The sequence below is a fragment of the Ixodes scapularis genome, unplaced genomic scaffold (genome assembly GCF_016920785.2).
Source record: "Ixodes scapularis isolate PalLabHiFi unplaced genomic scaffold, ASM1692078v2 PGA_scaffold1__304_contigs__length_218370807, whole genome shotgun sequence".
Classification (NCBI taxonomy): Eukaryota; Metazoa; Arthropoda; class Arachnida; order Ixodida; family Ixodidae; genus Ixodes; species Ixodes scapularis.
In genome coordinates, this window is record NW_024609846.1 from 155086917 (window position 1) to 155104254 (window position 17338).

Consider the following 17338-nt stretch of genomic DNA (forward strand, 5'->3'; position numbering starts at 1 on the left):
CCAACATTGGGTAGTTTTTTGACCCCTAAACAACTAAACAAAGGTACGAACATACCAGAAGGATTAAAAAGGCAACGCGCACAGGGACGTTTTGACGACTACCGAGCTGTCTAGGGTGCCCCACTTTCTGTGTCCGTGTTGTTACGATCTCGGGTTGATGCGACATAGACGACTATATTGCACTGACCTCATCTAGCCACGACAAGGAACCCCCCCCCCCCCCCCTATTCCATCTCAAAAGTGTTCACCAGCGCGTCGTTGCATAGAACAGACTAAAAACAGGTTATCTTGTCTACGATTTTTTATGTTACCAGATTGCGGTTTCTACTGGTCCAACATGTGGCTGGTTCTTTATTCTTCTCTCTCTCTCTCTTTATTTATATTTCTACCTTTATCAGTGAAGGAATCGGCGAATTCTATTATCAATTGGTATAAATGACAAAAACAAACAAAATGTAAGCACTTTGAACAAATGTGAGCGTTTACCATTTATTTATAAAAAATTAAAAAAAAAGTAACGCGAAAAGTAATTAATTACTTTCTGGTCATTTTTCATTAATTTTGTGATGCAGTAATTGGTTATTGTGATCAGTACATTTTCAATTAAAAAGTTGTAATTGTAATTGGTTACTTGTTCAGTAACATGCACAAAAATGCAGATGGCTGACCAATGAGTTATGCAACTATTTAGCACATATCTAATTACAGTCTAGCAACAGCATGGTTGTTGCTATTGGCGAAATATTTTGTTATTAACAAGCCCCGAAGCCCCGAAGTTCCGAAGCTTTGAGCGCATGATTTCGTTTAGCATCTTAATTATGTTCTTTTTCTCGCAGTGGGCATTCGCGGGTGACAACTCAAGAAGGTAGGGCGAGGTGAAGAAAGGTGCGAGAGGAGGAAATGGACGCAACGCTGGCGAGGGGACTAGGAAAACCTCTCCCCTCTCCAGAGTTGCGTCCGCTTCCTCCTCTCTCACGTTGCTTTCCCTCGCTCTACCTTCTTAACTTGCAACACACTATAGCCATGCTAGCGCTGTACACTGCACAAAACGCGGCATAGATCCGTTCGCTTGAATTACTTATGTTCAACAATGCAGAAAAGGTATTTCCAGACGAACCTTCATGCTCGTTTTCAGTAAGGTGTAAGCAAGCATTGTTATTGTGGTGTATATTATCACGGAGTAAGGGGAAGAGACGATAAATGATTAACTGAAAATAAATGTTTAATCAGCGAACTTGTGCAAAACAATATCAATAACAATAGTCAAGTCAGCAGAAAAGCGGGCGGGGATTTGGCGGCGCAACAGGAAGAAGAGCGAGACTGGCTCGACAAGGTCCCTCGCAGCTCTTTATCTTGTGTGCGTCAGCTTCTCGAAAATTGTGCCCAGAGTGTTTGATCGTTGCGCGTTAGGGGTGAGAGTGAACAGGAACTTTAGAAAACAAGAAAGTAGGACGAAATAATAAAAGTTACCTCCCGAGTAAGAGTGAACGCGAATCTTCTAGAAGTCTGTGACCGAGCGTTATTTGCTCGGCCCTGCGCGCATCAATATCATCCATGAACCAGAAAGCACTGTTGTGAAACCGCGATACCACCATCGCTAAAGGTTGCATATATATATTCCACTATAAAGTTAGACACATACTAAATAATTTCCCAGCCGAGATAATTTATTTATTTATTACATACTGCAGGCCTTTTCACAGGCCCATGTAGGGTGTGGGGTACGGTAGAATTCAAACCACCATTACTCATGGCTACCATAATTATTAGTAATTAACAATTTAACTCGCCCCGTGCCGAAATATATTAGAATTTACAGCGGATGCTACCCCCCAAACCCGGTTGGCGGTGCCCTGCCAGAGCACCGTTGTGTTGTCTGGTGCAAATTAACACTAGCCATTATAATGGCGGTAATGCATGTACATTTCAAAAATACTTCAAAAAATGAGGAGTCCTCTAAGAACTAACCCTCTATTTCTGATATGTTTTATACAATTTTTTTTCTCCCCATGCATTGACTTCGTCATCCAGTTTATTTCAACAGCAAGATTTAAATGATTATGTACGGCTGTTTGGCACACAGCTTCACTAACAAACAAACTGTTGAGCTGTCTACGCAAGATTTATTACCTTGTGGTGATGAGATAAGAGGAATACTTCCCGTGCATTTCTAATAAATCAAACACTGCCAAATCATGATTGCCCATGTAACACTCTAGTCGACAGTTTCGTATCTAATTTGTGACAGACGTTTGGTTGTTGATTCAAGGGCTGTGTGTTTGTCCCACAGGAAGAATTTCAATACCTTCGAGACAAAGTTGCAGAAGCAAGAGGACAACCCATTGTACTACGGCGCACTCTCCTTCACAGCGTGTCCAACAACATTGCAACGCTCCTACTTGGTAGCCGTTACCAGCTTAACGACCCAAAGCAAAAACAATTGGAAAAACTTCTCATGACGTTTGAAATTTTATTCACTAAAGTACCCCAAGTGGAGCCACTACCCAAGTTTCTCGGTTTTATATCACGATTTGCCTTCGACCTTGCGGGCGGAATTTGTGGAGGTCAATTTGTGAAGCAGCTCTTCGAGTTCTTTGGGTGAGTTTGGTCTACTCTGCATTTCGTTATACCAAAGCAGCTTGCTAAACCCGCTCTTAGGACCCTTTCAAATAAAGCTTTGATAAAGTTGAGAGTAGCGGCAATGGCACGAGAATAGTCTACATAAACTTCTTACTCTTTATGATTCAATTATAAAAAAAAGAATTCAGCATTGTTATTGTACTTTTTTTTTTTTAGCAAGATATCTCAAATTATTACCGTTCAATTATGGAATTGCATGCCAGCTGCCTTCTTGGACGCTGTCTGTGAGACTATCAGCCCGCGTTCATTGGTGTGAACCAAACTTTTTTATGATGATCTTTAAATGAGTTGTCATCTGTTGCCTCACCTATACTCCGCTTCACTCCAAGTCCAAACGCAGCCAACGAACCAATGGATACATTAAAGCGGCACTCAAATTGCATCGTCACGATGCTCGTCCTTTTTTTTTTTTTTGAGGGGGGGGGAGGGGGAGGCGTTTGGTTCTACCGGCTAGACCAATCGCGCACACGAAGAAAACGCAGGAGCCGGCGCATCCTTTGTCTATGATTGGTTTTGTCGATGATATCAACCGCTCAAACAAGATAACCGCCATGAGGATGCACGGCTGCTGCTGCTTGATTGGCCACTTCGGATCTCAGCGTCGCCTGCCGTAGGACCTATAGTGAAACGAACTGTCGACTCACAACGACCTAGTTAAAACTAAAAAATGAAACGCCGTAGGCAGAGAGTTTTTCATTTCTAACTTTTCACTGGGGTAGGTTTGTTCAGTGAAATTTTTATAGCCCTAATTCGCGTTCTTAGGTTTGTGCAAAAGCTTAGCTCGGTACGTGTAGAAACCGATTGACGCCGTCCCTTCGAAAAGCCGTCGACCCCTTTGACTCTCCCTGTAGGTCAAAGATGGTCGTAAGTTTCGTACGTCCGTGTCTCAGGTGACTGTAGCAAGGTGTCTTGTTTTTTCTCAGCCATGAAGTCGACCGCCGTTTGGAGACGACAGAGGCGAATGTAAAAAGACACTTCATTGATGGTTACCTTGCTATGATAAAGAAGCATGCTACGACGCCCGATCTTAAATTCAGCAGTAAGTTTCTTTACTGTTATACCACATTTGAAAGAGTACGGAGTTCGAGGAAGCGATAAACCGAGAGTAATAATTCAGACTTGTTATCAACCTCAACCCATATAGCGATGCTTATTTCACCCTAGAAACGAAATCAAAGTGTTACATGTATGAAATTAAACTACGAGCATGCTTTTACGGTATATACGCCTTACACGGTGTTCACGTCGAAATAGCATTAATAATGTGGTTATTGCAAATGTTAGATTTATTCTAATAGGAGAAGAAACGAAATAAGATGCAATTATTGAATGCACGACTTCCCGGGCACTGAACCTAACCACAAAAATGGCTGACACGTATAAAAAAAAATATATATATATATATATATATATATATATATATATATATATATATATATATATATATATATATATACACTCTAAAAAAAGCCAATGCGTCTGCTTTCCCGCACAACACTCGAAGAGCCAATCACCGCAACTTACAAAGGCAGCTCAGCGAATGACGATGCCGAAACATATGTTTAGACCAAAAAACGCAGTCTGAGTTCTGACATTCAGCAATGCAAAACGTCACGCTTGCATTGCGTAATGTCACAACTCAGGCTGCGTTTTTTGGTCTGAACATATGTTTCGGCATCGTCATTCGCTGAGTTGCCTCCGCAAGTTGCGGTGATTGGCTTTCCGAGTGTTGTGCGGGAAAGCCGACACATGGGATTTTTTTAGAGTGTATATATATATTTATATCCAGGAACGCAAAATTTTTTATTGCACACAAAGAAAAGCTTCTTTATATATGAATCGATGCTGAAGAGGGGATAAATTAGTCTATCACAATGCTAAGTCTTTTGTCTAAGCTGTACAAAGTGCAATTCTGTCTGTGTCTAGGCCCTATTCCGATAGATATCTGATACCTGTTCTAATACAGCAGTAGTGAGCTACATAGTGCTGAAATATTATGTAACATAACATAACAAAAACCTGCGACAGAGTTTTGGACTGACTGATATTCTCTTCTATATTGTAATTATTTAGAAATACTACCTCTAGAATGCTAAGCATACCAATAACATGCATCGCGCTAGGCATGTATTGTGACATGACCGGGAAGAAAAATCAGCGGTAAACTAGCTTCAACAAAACACGAGATACACAAGACAAGTCGTGAAACACGCGACTGCTCTAAAGATGCAGTTGTACTGGAAGCTGAAGTGTAAATGCACGATGATATTGCTTAGGGGAAATAGACTATGTGAATTGCTAAGATGAGAGCAGGAAGAGAAAAAACAAACAGGTTAACAAAGGTGGCGTGCCGCCGGTTGGCTTCTCCGAATTAAAGTTAAGCCTGGGAGGCCTACTGTCGCCGTTTTGAAACTTCCCTCACAATCACCTAAGCGGTTTAGCGGGTAGCCGAAGGTCAGGCTATTCTCAAGCAATACTGGTTAATTTTTCGCTATTTCTGTGCAGACATTTTTTTCTTGCGATTTTCCACAGCATTTAAGCCGACGCTGCCACCCGCTTCTTGAATGTGCTCGAGCACTGTCGTTTGCTTCCGCGCGCAAAACGATATATCCTTTTCAAAAGACCACCAAGCAACATTGGCAGTCGGCTGTGCTTGGACGCATAACGTGTAATTGGATTCAAGTCCTCGTTGAACGCTGACGCAATCCCCGTTTACAATTCATGCTCAGATTACATGATCAAGCAATGGCGCACAGGCGATAGCGCGAACGTGTGAAAAGTGTATATTAGGCAGCCGCGGCGATAAAGATAAAAATACCACTGTGGCCACTCATGCTCGACCACTGACCATAGTCACCTGAGCGCTAGAAAGTTGAGTTATCATCTGCCGACCGAGCCAGTTGTGGAACGGAAGCGTGTTGGTGCCTTCTCCCCATCTGATGACTAGTGTTGACGTCAGACTTGGGCGAGCGAAAAAGTAATGCACGTATATTCACTTCCGAGAAAACTGATGTGCCTCGTAACTCAGGGGAGAAGGAGATTGCTTACCAAAAAAAAAAACAGAAAAAAAACTTTTTAATATGAGCAAAGGAAATCAACTACTGTTAGCGGTGTAACTTTTAATGGAACCATGATTACATTTTTGCATTCGCCTTTACCTACCGTTGTTCTGCTGACATTAAGAAAGAAATGGGAACTCAAGAAAAATAATTAATTTTTGGCGGCACTCAGGGTGTTTTTAGTAACGATTTCTGCGGCATACTTAAAACTCATTGTGCTCATACGACTAAACAATACAATAGGATCTACTAAAAGAGTAGCTGGATTTGGATTATAAAAACCTGAGTTTAATTTTGAAACCTATGTAACATAACAAGCACGTCTCCAAGATTAGGCCTTTAACTATGATAATGACTTCCAAGGAAGCCAAGCAAGAGCACCAGTTTGCATGGTTGAAAAATGACCCAGAGAATCAATGATGCCATATCTGACGACCATGAATCAGCACACGATATAATAATTCCACATACGTCATCGGTCCATAGGAAACAAGCCGACATAAAACATCTGGACGAATTTGGCCTCGCCGAGCACCGCAGTAAGCAAGCAACTATACTTCGTTTCAGCTCCGGTCCGAGCGCGGCCGATGTTAGGAGCCGCAGGGCCAATCAAACAGCGAAAGTGGCACAACGTCATGGCGTGCTCTCTGCAGTTGATAGGACCAGCCGGTATTCGCCGTCTATCTGCATGTGCTTGCTCATCCGCCGGCTAGTCCTATCAAGCGCAGAAAGCACGCCATGACGCTGCGCTTTTTGGGATGTGGGATTGGCCCTTCGGCTCATAACATCGGCCGCGCTCGGACCGAAACTGAAACGAAGTATAGTGTACCAGCAGTCACGTTCAACTTTGCACTGGAATGGCGACCATCGACCGGAACATCAAAATCTGCTGAAGCGTAGTGCCGAGATAGCGGCGGAAACAGAGACTCTCATAGTGCAATATTGATTCGTTGCTCGGTCAGCTCTGTAGGTTGATGTAACAGATGTGTCATAAAAAATAACATGTTTAATGATCTTTGCTGAAATGGGTGCCAGTATCGCCCGCGTGCAACAAGCTCACGGAATTCCTCGAACCAGTTAAAGCGATTTTATCTCGTCGACTTTATTAACATCGTATAAAAATCGGCCATTGAATTATATGAACTGCCCTAGTGAAAAAAGCCATTTGTATGATAAATTTCTTGTCCCCAATAAACACATATGAATCGTACAATATATACAAGAGCATATAAGAACCATGAAAGAACTATATAAGAATTATATAAGATATATAAGAACCATATAAGAAACTTCTCGCAAGTCTCTTATATGGCGCTTGAATGTTCTCATATATCTCGTATAGTTCTTATATTGTTCTTATATGGTTCCTATGTGGTTCTTATATGTTCTTATACAGGGTGTTTCAGAAAACGCAGGCCAAATCGTTCCTGCGAAAACTATTCATCGCAAAGAAAAAAGGCTCGTGGCATTGTGGTCCTGGGCCAGGGTCCCATTTAAGAAAATTATTAATGTCCGGGATAATTAACTTGTTAATTTGTTTTTGCCTAATTAACTTTTTAATATTATGTTTAAGGGCATGGTTTAAATTAGAAGATTGCTCAGCATCATCGAAAACCACTAAACCAACAAATTGCAGAATCATAGAAGGCACGCGAAGCATTTTACGGCTTTCTGAAAAACCGCACAAATTCGACGGGTGTTCAACTTTCGGTTTGTTATCGGAGCGCATCTCCGCCCCGACGGCACCGCGCAACGCGAAGAGATAGTGGAACCAACCTCTGCTGCGCTGTCATTGCGCGACGCAGTAGAGTCTGGTTGCACTATCTCTCCACGGGGCGCGGTGCTACCGGGGCCGAGATGCGCTCCGATAACAAACCGAAACTTAAAAACCCGTCGAATTTGTGCGGTTTTTCAGAAAGCCGTAAAATGCTTCGCGTGCCTTCTATCATTCTGCAATTTGTTGGTTTAGTGGTTTTCGATGATGCTAAGCAGGTTTCTAATTTAAACCATGTCCTTAAACAGAATATTAAAAAAAATAATTAGGCTAAAATAATTAACAAGTTAATTAACCCGGAGATTAATAATTTTCTTTAATGGGCCCCTGGCCCAGGACCACAACGCCACAAGCCTTTTTTTGTTGCGATGAGTAGTTTTCGCAGGAATGATTTGGCCTGCGTTTTCTGAAACACCCTGTATATCTTGTATGATTCATATGTGTTTATTGGACACAAAACTTTCTCACACAAATGAGAATTTTCAATAAGATGACCAAACTCTCACTTTTAGGTAAAGTTCGATGAGTTCCAAGAAATTTGTAAAATCACGTTAGTCGCCCTCGTCGCCACCTCTTTAGGGTCGTCGACTGTGGAAGGCTTTTGATGAAGTAAGCTCTTTCGGGTGATGGTTGAACTGCGTTGCTATCGACTTGGTCTTCCAGAAACTCGAGCTCGTCGTCCGGTCGACGAAGCCCGCATTCCGTCAGTTGCGATAAGTGCTCTCAAATATGATCCTACTGTTTCTTTGGAGTGTTTCTGAACATGAGTACGCCATTGATGTGAGCATATGTAAATGAGAAACCTTGAAGGAAACTACGTAGCCTAAACCATGTATATGAAGTGGTATTAGTTGTATCTTACGGTTTTATAGGAACTTGATAATTGGCTTGCATCAAGACCACCTTGCTGAATATTTTGACGCCCTAAAAAATTCTCTTGAACTGAATTTTGACTGTACGGACTTGGCCGGATGACAGGCGCTCTGATCTTGCGAACACCGGGGCACCTTTTATCGCGAGAATGGTGGTATGCCTGACAAGTTGATCAAGATCTGGCGGTTAAAAATTGCAGTAAGCTTGCAGGCGATTATCTAGAGACAAGTGTCATTTTTCACTCGCTGCACTGGAGAACTTAAACCAGCCGACTTTGGGACAATGGCTTGGACATTAAATTGCGTCTAGTTGTTGAGATGCATGCTTTATGCAAACCGGTGGTGAGCGCCAATCCCCTCAAGAAGACTACTTCGAATTCAGCTTGCCGCATATCTGCACCAATAAAAGGCAAGTGGTATGCACAACATAGTCAATTGTTCAACATTTACAACTTTACTCTACCTCTTGATCGGAGAGTTGCTTCCCATCTGGAGTGCTTCAGACTCCTAGCGATACCCGCGGTCTCCTGCGAAGGAGGTCCAACACTTACCATAGCACCGGATTCTACCGAAAACCTAACACTTTGTTAGACAAGCTGTCGAGGTATTGGAGTTGTCAGCCTTCAGTGGGTACCCATGACTTTTTGCAAGCAGTGGCTTTGAAAGTTGCTTACTTGTGCCGGCCCGTGCTTCTCATAGCAACATGCAAAACCTTGAGTCGGGGGACCTATTTCGAGACTGTCTGCGGTGACAGACAGCGTTCGCTTCCACGTTCGGGAACCTTAAAAGTTGCGTACCTGGGATACTATGGAGTATGTGACACAATTCATCCACCCAAACCTCAAAGCATCGGTTTAAGTGAACCAGCTTAGCGAGTTGGTTGGAGATGTTGGAGAAGCGCCTGGCTGAAAGTAGACGCGCCCGTCGTCGGCGACTTGCCTTCAAGAAGCTCTGCCATCTGTCGCAGGAATTTCATAGGTTTTTGATTGCAAAGCTTCATGGTGGTCACAGCTACTGTCTACAACGTTGGCTTAACTCGGCGAGCAAGCTTAGTTCTTAGCGGATTGTAGTAGTAATTCCGCAGAAATGCACGAGCCCACAGCCGGGCGACAAAAACGCGCAAACTAACCAATCAATTACTCCAAATGTTTTCTAGTTTCGTAGATAGGTAAAAGCTATTCAGCAGTAAGTGAATAATTACTGTTATGAAAACTAAAACTGCCACATAAACCATTAAAAAGAAACAATGAATTTCCATAACATAGCTTTGTTGATTAGTTTAGTTATCGCGAATCTTATCCCAGTATCTAATGTCCCCCGAGCTCGATAAACGTGCAGTGAAGACAGTATAGATGCACTGCTCACCCTATTTTAAAAACTTAAAAAGGCTGACTGAATAAAAAAAAAAACAATAATTCGTACTATGCTACGAATCAAACATTCAAACATTTAAAGCAATTTTCATACCCCCCAAATGAACACCTGCCCTTGAAATCGGAGCAACGCGCCATTGTGCATGCCCATATTACTAAGTCAATAAATATAGCTTCTACGAACTCATGTTTCCGCTATAGTAACGTAAACTCTTGGCTTTCCAGGCCATTTGTATGTAAAGATAAATGTTCATTTTCGCGCACAGCTCACGCCCTTCGAGGCCACGTGATTGATTTATTGCTGGCCGGGTCGAGTTCCGTGGCCATCACCATGCTGTGCATACTGCTGCACTGCGCCGACAACCCGTCCACCATTCAAGCCAGGATCCAGAGAGAGATTGACGACGTTGTCGGCTGTGACCGCAGCCCGACTTGGGAAGACCACCTCTTGATGCCATACACCATGGCCGTCATATGGGAGATGACCCGCTGGAAAACCCTCAACAGGCTAAACCTACCCAGAGAGTAAGGCAACGGCACTTTCCGTTATGAACGATTTACAGTCATGTATTTTAATGTGAATCCTGTTAATATGGACATACCGCTACGTAGACATAATGTTTTTAGGAACGAAATGATATAAACATGCATTTTTGTTTTGTAATTATGGACGGCTCAGATATTAAACAATCTTGGGGGTAACGGAGGTTTTTATATTAACGCAACAGCGACGTATTATAATCATAATAAAACAAATCGCAAACACTAGGCAAATGGCTAGAGTTTCCGTGTAGCTGCCAGTCATTCAATTCTTGAATTATTAATATGACCCTAATGCGTAATATTGTTAATATGCACGCAGGTATAACCTATTGTTATGTTTCGGTTGATAATTTAAATTTCCAGTGTTTTGGTTCAAAAAATATTTAATAAATAACCTAACCGTCTTCACCTCTTTCATTTCTGTGCATGCGTGTGGGGAAGGGGGGATTGAATAGGCTAGAGTGCGAGCGAAAATATGTTGCAAGTTGAATAATCATTTTGAAAACTCATGGTGAAGCACTTCGAGCTTGTGGAAATTGTTATGTGAGCCTGTTTCTCACGCCTATCACGGTAAAGACTGACAAGGCAGGAAGTTGGGTTAGTTGATGCAGGATTGACACTAAAAAACATGTGTAAATACCACACCAGTTATCTCGTAGAGAGTTGAGGCTTACTTCAATTGTTACACTATTCGAGTCGGTGGAACTTTGATCACTTAATTTATTACCAAACGTCGGCCCGGGACACCGTCATTTACCCATTCATTAATGTATTCAATTCATTAATGCAATAATCCCTTAACATTTGGAGTCAGTGAAATTTTACCTTATTGATTTCCAAGACTCAGTGGGGCATTTTTAATCAATAAATCATTAATTTACTAATTCATTCACTCATCTATACCGGGTGTTTCAGCGAAGACTGACGAAAATTCCAAATATTAGTGTATTTTAGCTAAAAAGATAATTTTCTCGTGACCACATTATTCCTGGTGGCGGACGTCATAAATGCGCCATATTTACTAATTAGTTCGATATTTATTTAAAATAGACAAATTCAGTTTTTAATTAATGAATATAGACATATGTCCCCAATTAGAGATTTGGTTCGCGTTATGGAAAACCACTAAATCACTAATTTCCTGAAAGACTTTGAGTGCGAGAGAAGCGTAGAAGTGCACCAATTTACTACTCCTGAAGCAGGTACAAGGCTAGTGGATGCGATAAGGCGCCCGCGCGACATTTCCGTCTCTTATCGAAGCCCCGGCCTTGTACCTGCTCCACGAGTGGTGACTTTAGCGCACTAGTAGGCTTCTCACGCGCTGAAAATATTTCTTAATATTACTGATTTAGTGGTTTTCGATGACAATCCGCAGGTTTCCAAATGGCACCACATCTTTATTTTCGCTAATTAAAAAAATAATTAGTCATTTTAATTAATTAGCAAATTAATTAGGAAGTATGGCGCATTTTCTGATGTCCGCCACTACGAGTAATGCGACACTGAGAAAATTATATTTTGATCTGGGATACACCAATTTTATGAATTTTTGGTCACTCTTAATAAAACACCCAGTATATTTATCTATCTATTTAATTATTCGCACGTATATTTTGATTTACATATTTATTGCGTTCCCAATTTAGAAGCATTGCAGGATGCCCAAGAGGTGGGTCTAAATATAGTAAACTAGTAATTACGACTCAATAGATGAATTATGTGATTGATTCCTCGAGATAGGTGGAGGACGCGAGAAAATATTAATATATGATTATCGCAGAATATAATTGTTAGCGAAATCCAGCGAGCCAAGGGGCGAAAAATTCAGTTACTTTCTGAAAAGCGTGTTTTATGGTGTGGAAAGTTTAATCTCCACGGTTTCGCTAGGTGTGAAAGTAAAACACAGTGATGTGCAGCTAGCCTCGGACAATCAATTAGCGACTTTTCAAAATGGAACCTTCTTGTATTTAGTTGGCAAAACAAGTGTCAATTGGTGAAAAAGTGTTAACAGAATGATATTCCATTTGTTTGGTGTTCTAGAACTTCGGCGTCTTTTGATCCACTAAATATGACGACGAAACACGAAGATCCTCGTAAATGAAAACTTTGCTGCTCGTCAGAGGTTTGCGTGCAGTTCAGATGACTGTAAAACATGCGCACTATACTCTCTTCACCGTAAGCTGAGACTGCGGCGGGAGCTACGCTCTTGCCGTACCAATCAACCGCTTCCGTCGCATACCACCAGTCTTGTACACGTTACTAAAAAAAGTAATCGATTACAATTACTATTACACTTGGCTAAAAAGTATTCGATTAGATTACTTGATTACTCGACGGCAAAACTAGTTGGACATTACTTAAAGAAGTAAACGTTACTTTTCCGATTACTTTATTGTGTGAAGACACATCTTTAGCGCTCGTAACAATGAACAACTTCCAACCTATATTTCACATTTGCACAAGTATTGAAGAAAAAAAACTGGCTCCCTCTTTGTGGTCGTTGCACCTTCACAATGCGGACACAAGCAAAGAATTTGTTTGAAGACGTGTGGGGGGTGGGGGGGGGGGGGGGGGGGAGCGGAGGGGGTTCTAGATCTTGTTAAGCTTGAGCAAGGGTTGTCGCTCAAAGTTTACGTCGCTCATTTTATTATTCACATGTGGATGAGCCCCCATGTTATACAAAAGAGCAGCAGCTCCAAGGTTTGAAACGAATCATGTGTAGTATCCATTAGCGGAAGATATCGCCCCTACCACTTCTCAACTCGAAACATTGCTTGTCACAAAGACCACGTAGGGGAAATGGGGAAATATTTCAACTGCCTTTGTTATATTGTCCATCTGCTTTAGGCATTCTTCGGTTCTGGTTCTCCTACGGGCTGCGAGTAGGTACCCTAAGCAGGATTTTTTAATTTTTTTATTTCTGTATGTGTGTCCGTGAGAGGGCTAGTTTAAACGAAGGACTCACAAAGCTACATTCTGCTTCCTCAAACTTTGCCCTGAATGGACTTTGTCACGCACTGTGGCTTTCCTGGGGCTTCCCAGTCCCAGTCCCAGCTCGAAAAAAAAAAACAAAAAAACGTCCATTCCACAGAGACTGCACATAGAAATAGATTAACCTCGTTTCCTACAGCTCCGCAAAAATCTTTCTTTTTTTTGTTCAAAAAAAAAAAGCAAATTTTATTTTTGTCATTTCATAAAAAAAGGCGTCTGCCGGGAAAGGGGGGGGGGGGGGGGGGGTCCCGTGGACAAATTGTAACGGTTACAAGTAATTTTATTACTTCAAAAAGTAATCAGATTACTCTTGTGATTACTGCCTAATAAAAGTAATCAACTGATTACAAAATTACTCCAAAAAGTAATCGATTACAAGTAATTTTATTACTTGTAATGCGTACGGTACAAGTCTGTACATAATACCACCTGCCCCAGCTCTCCGCGCGAGTATGTGGGCAAGCGTGATGACGTCACGAAGGACCGATGTTTGACTGGTGTAACTATCTCGTAGCCTCCGGCGCGGTCGGAAACGTATTACTGAATCCATTTTGTTTTGTTTGTTCTAATTTCTTTATACTACAGAATGTTTTTTTTTTTAAACCTTTGCACGTTTCTTTCTATTTCTTGGAAAAAGCTTGGATCCCACACATGGAGATACAAATCACCATTAGGCATACGTTGTTTAGCTCCGCTAGCTAGGGCTGGCAGGCGAAATTTTTTTGGGGAAACACGGACGTACATAACATAAACTAACGCTTCCAAAGAGTTTCAGACGTCTCGCCCAAGTCGGCTTGTCAACGTATTGCGCTGCAATGGACTACAGAAGCTACAGTCAGGTACCTCGTGTCCAGACATGCCCTGTTTCACCTCTCAATGTTCCTCAGCGGACGCTACGAGCCATCGGAGCCAGTCCAGTGGCGTGTGAGTGTCTCGTGCCCTTCGGGACGCTCGGGACCGCCTTATCACCTGATACGTCCCCAGCCCTGGATTGGCTCTGATGGCACGTAATGTCCGCTGCGATTCACTATAGGCTGAAACGGCTTGTAGACGCTTTGTAGCAGCTCTGCATGGATGCCACCAAAACCTACCTTCAGGCTTTCTTTCCTCTTATTTTGGTTACTTCGCTCATCATTTCCCACAGCAAAACAGGTTTTTGTCTTTTGTTTTTTCGAATTTGAATGTGTTTTTTGCCCCAGCATTGGCGTTCGTGGAGGCTCACCAACGACCGATTCGGTGGCTTCGTATTTTGGTAAAACAATAGAAGGTCAGTAATGGCGACTGTAATCCGGTCCGTGTGCAGCGCGTCAGTACTTCTTCGGGCTGTTTGCGTTGTTGGAATAAATGAGCTCATCATTATTGAAGGCAGAGTCAGGACAAAAAGTACTTAAAAATATATTGGTTCACTTTAAAAAGAAAAGCTCAATGATGCAGAAGTGCATCAAAATGATTGAATATCTAAAACAAGAACAAAGCCAAAAGGCGATCTACTAAACTTCCTAATTTTGTCATATAATAATTGTAGTTAGCTCTGTTTTAGCACAATGCAGAACGCAGTTGAAGGTTAGAATACATACGAACACAGATGCGGGTGCTTAAAATCAAGTGCTCATGGCGAATTCACGTCGCTCAAGTGGTTTGAGCGACTTGGTTGCACAGGAACGAACGAATGACGAACATCATGACCTTCCACTATTTGCAAATCGGCTTCACTGGAAGGTAACGATGGCCGCGCTCTAACTTATGGTGAAATGAAACGTAGTATATAAAGGCTGCAGGTGTACGCAATTTCGCTTCAGTGTCGCAGAGTGCGTCGTGCGCGCTTGTGATCGCTTCCGACGGGAGGATAGGCTCGCACCATTTGTCGGCCAACCCTGGAACACTTACCACTTGCGCATATATTCCCGCATTTTTGTGTTGTTTTAGATGTTTAGACGTGGCTTGAGGTTAGCCTGCCTCGACGGGTGACTTGTCTCACGGCTGTGGAGAGAAATTTAGCCAGTGTGTTACAGCCACCCTGGAGTTTTTGACGTGAATCACGCAGTGGTGACACACGACCGCTCGCCGGTACGAAGCTCATTCATATCAAAACGGAGAGGGGTGGAGGTTGAACCCAGGATCGATGGGATCTGCGGCGCCAGCTTTTGCTCCACGCGCCACACTTTTTTATGCGCCATTCTTTCACCGGAGGCCTGGAATAATTCTCCGAATATAATTACCAACATTTTCTCATGGATGGTTCGTAAATTAAATAGTGAAAATACTACAAAACGCCCAATCAACAGCGCGAAGCATAGGGATCGATGGCCGTTCCAGGGAACAGCATAAATTGGTTTGTGAGTATATTGAACTGGCATTTCGTACAGGGGTAACCGAAGAACGTAGAGTCAGCCGCAAAAGTTCTTGGGGCACGGTAGCGCTAGCCGAAAAGACGGGCTGCGCCTTCTCACGGCGCGTTGCCGCTCTCTAGGCTTCCTCTTTGCGCGTGCGCTTCCTTTCTTGTTCGCGATCATGTTTTTTGCGCTCGCTTCTGTTCGACGCCAAAGAGATAACAGGGACAGGGGTAAGGTGCCACGAAATATTACTTGCAGCATCGGTGAGCTCCGTCACCCATCGCGGTGGCTGAGGCAGACTCGTGACATGATGGCTGACAAAGCGGCTCCCTGCGCCGGTCCTGGTTATCTCGTGCACGTCGGGCGGAAGCGAGGAAAAAAAGACATGACTGTTAGCACGAAAGGAAGTGCATACTCCAAGCATGAACCTTGAGGGCGGCCGCTCGCCGTCAGAAGGCACAACCAGTCATTTCGGGTGACGCTCCCGCGTTCCGCAAACTTTTGCTGCCGACTGTACAGTAAGGATATATATAATATGTCGCTGCACAAACTTCCTTGAGTAAAAAGTTACAAGTGAACAACTTTAAACCCATTTTATGGCGTTCGTCTGTTAACAAAAGGCGTCTGATTGGCGCCAAACCCGACAAATGGCGGCTCGTAAAATCGCAGGCGGTGTCAGAACTCGAAGCTCTAGATATGAGCCTTACACTATCGTTGCTGGAACAAAAGCAAGAAGTGATGATCTTTATTTATTTAGTGCTGCCAACACCTTTTTGACTAGTTGACAGCTTAATATTTCTGTGTGGCACAAAAGAAGATTAAGTTTAGAGTTTCTTCATACTGCCCCATGAATGACGTCCGGTCATTGGTAGATGGATTCCATCAGGTACGAACGTTGAACTGTCCTCCTTATGAGCGTTTTATTGGGAAGACGCGCCATGCAAGTTCTAATATGGCCGTCTCGCCCGGTCAATACCTCAACCACTTCCCCTATTTTCTAAGGTAGTCGTGGCAGGAAGTGCTGGTAATCCAACAAAAGTGTTTCTTTCTTCAAAGAACTGGACTAAGTCGGAAGAGTAAAGTGGGCAGATCGTAAGCTGGTCAAATATTCCTTCCTCTATCTAAGCCAAAATTGACCTGCCATCCTTTGACGGTAACGGCAACGGCGGTTAAGTTCACCTTGTGAGAAAAGCAGAGGCTGCGGGCTGGATCTCAATGGAAGGGATGTTAGACGCTTTTCCACTAGAAAATGGGAAGGAGTGAGCTGTTTCTTTTCCGTGGCTTCGCTATAAACGCAGGTCCGTGGTTTAGAGTTGATGACAGTCTCTATTTCAGTTAATATTCTCGTCAGATCTTCGACGTTACAGTAGCTGTGTCCCAGCACTTTCTCGACCGATGAATTCAGCGATCGGACCATTCTCTCCCAGAACTCACCCCACCAGGAGGCCCTGCCAATGATGAACTTCCACTCTATAGGACGATCGAAAAACTAGTTTCGTATCTCTTCTCAGCATAATGTCGTCTACAGTTTCTTTAGATCTCTTAAGGCTCACTGAAACGTTTTTGCATTGTCAGAAAAGATGACTCTACACACCCCTCTTCTTGACACAAATCTCCTGACGCCCAGTACGAAGTTAGAGGTAGACATGTCGGTCACCAGTTCAAGGTGTATAGCCCTTGTGACTGCGGATGCGAATACGAGGTTCCAGGACTTCTTGTTGTTACCTTGATCCTTCGTGTTGAGTGGTACAGC

The 17338-nt window shown here is 42.9% G+C and overlaps 1 protein-coding gene across 1 annotated transcript in view; it reads left to right on the forward strand.

Annotated features, from left to right (window-relative positions):
- The window catches only part of LOC120843500 (cytochrome P450 2J2), an 86602-nt gene that overhangs the window by 56201 nt on the left and 13063 nt on the right, over positions 1-17338 (forward strand). The window contains exons 5-7 of the mRNA XM_042290385.1: positions 2291-2598; positions 3564-3679; positions 9985-10243. Of these exons, the coding sequence (XP_042146319.1) occupies positions 2291-2598; positions 3564-3679; positions 9985-10243 (683 nt within the window). The remainder of the gene's footprint in view (positions 1-2290; positions 2599-3563; positions 3680-9984; positions 10244-17338) is intronic.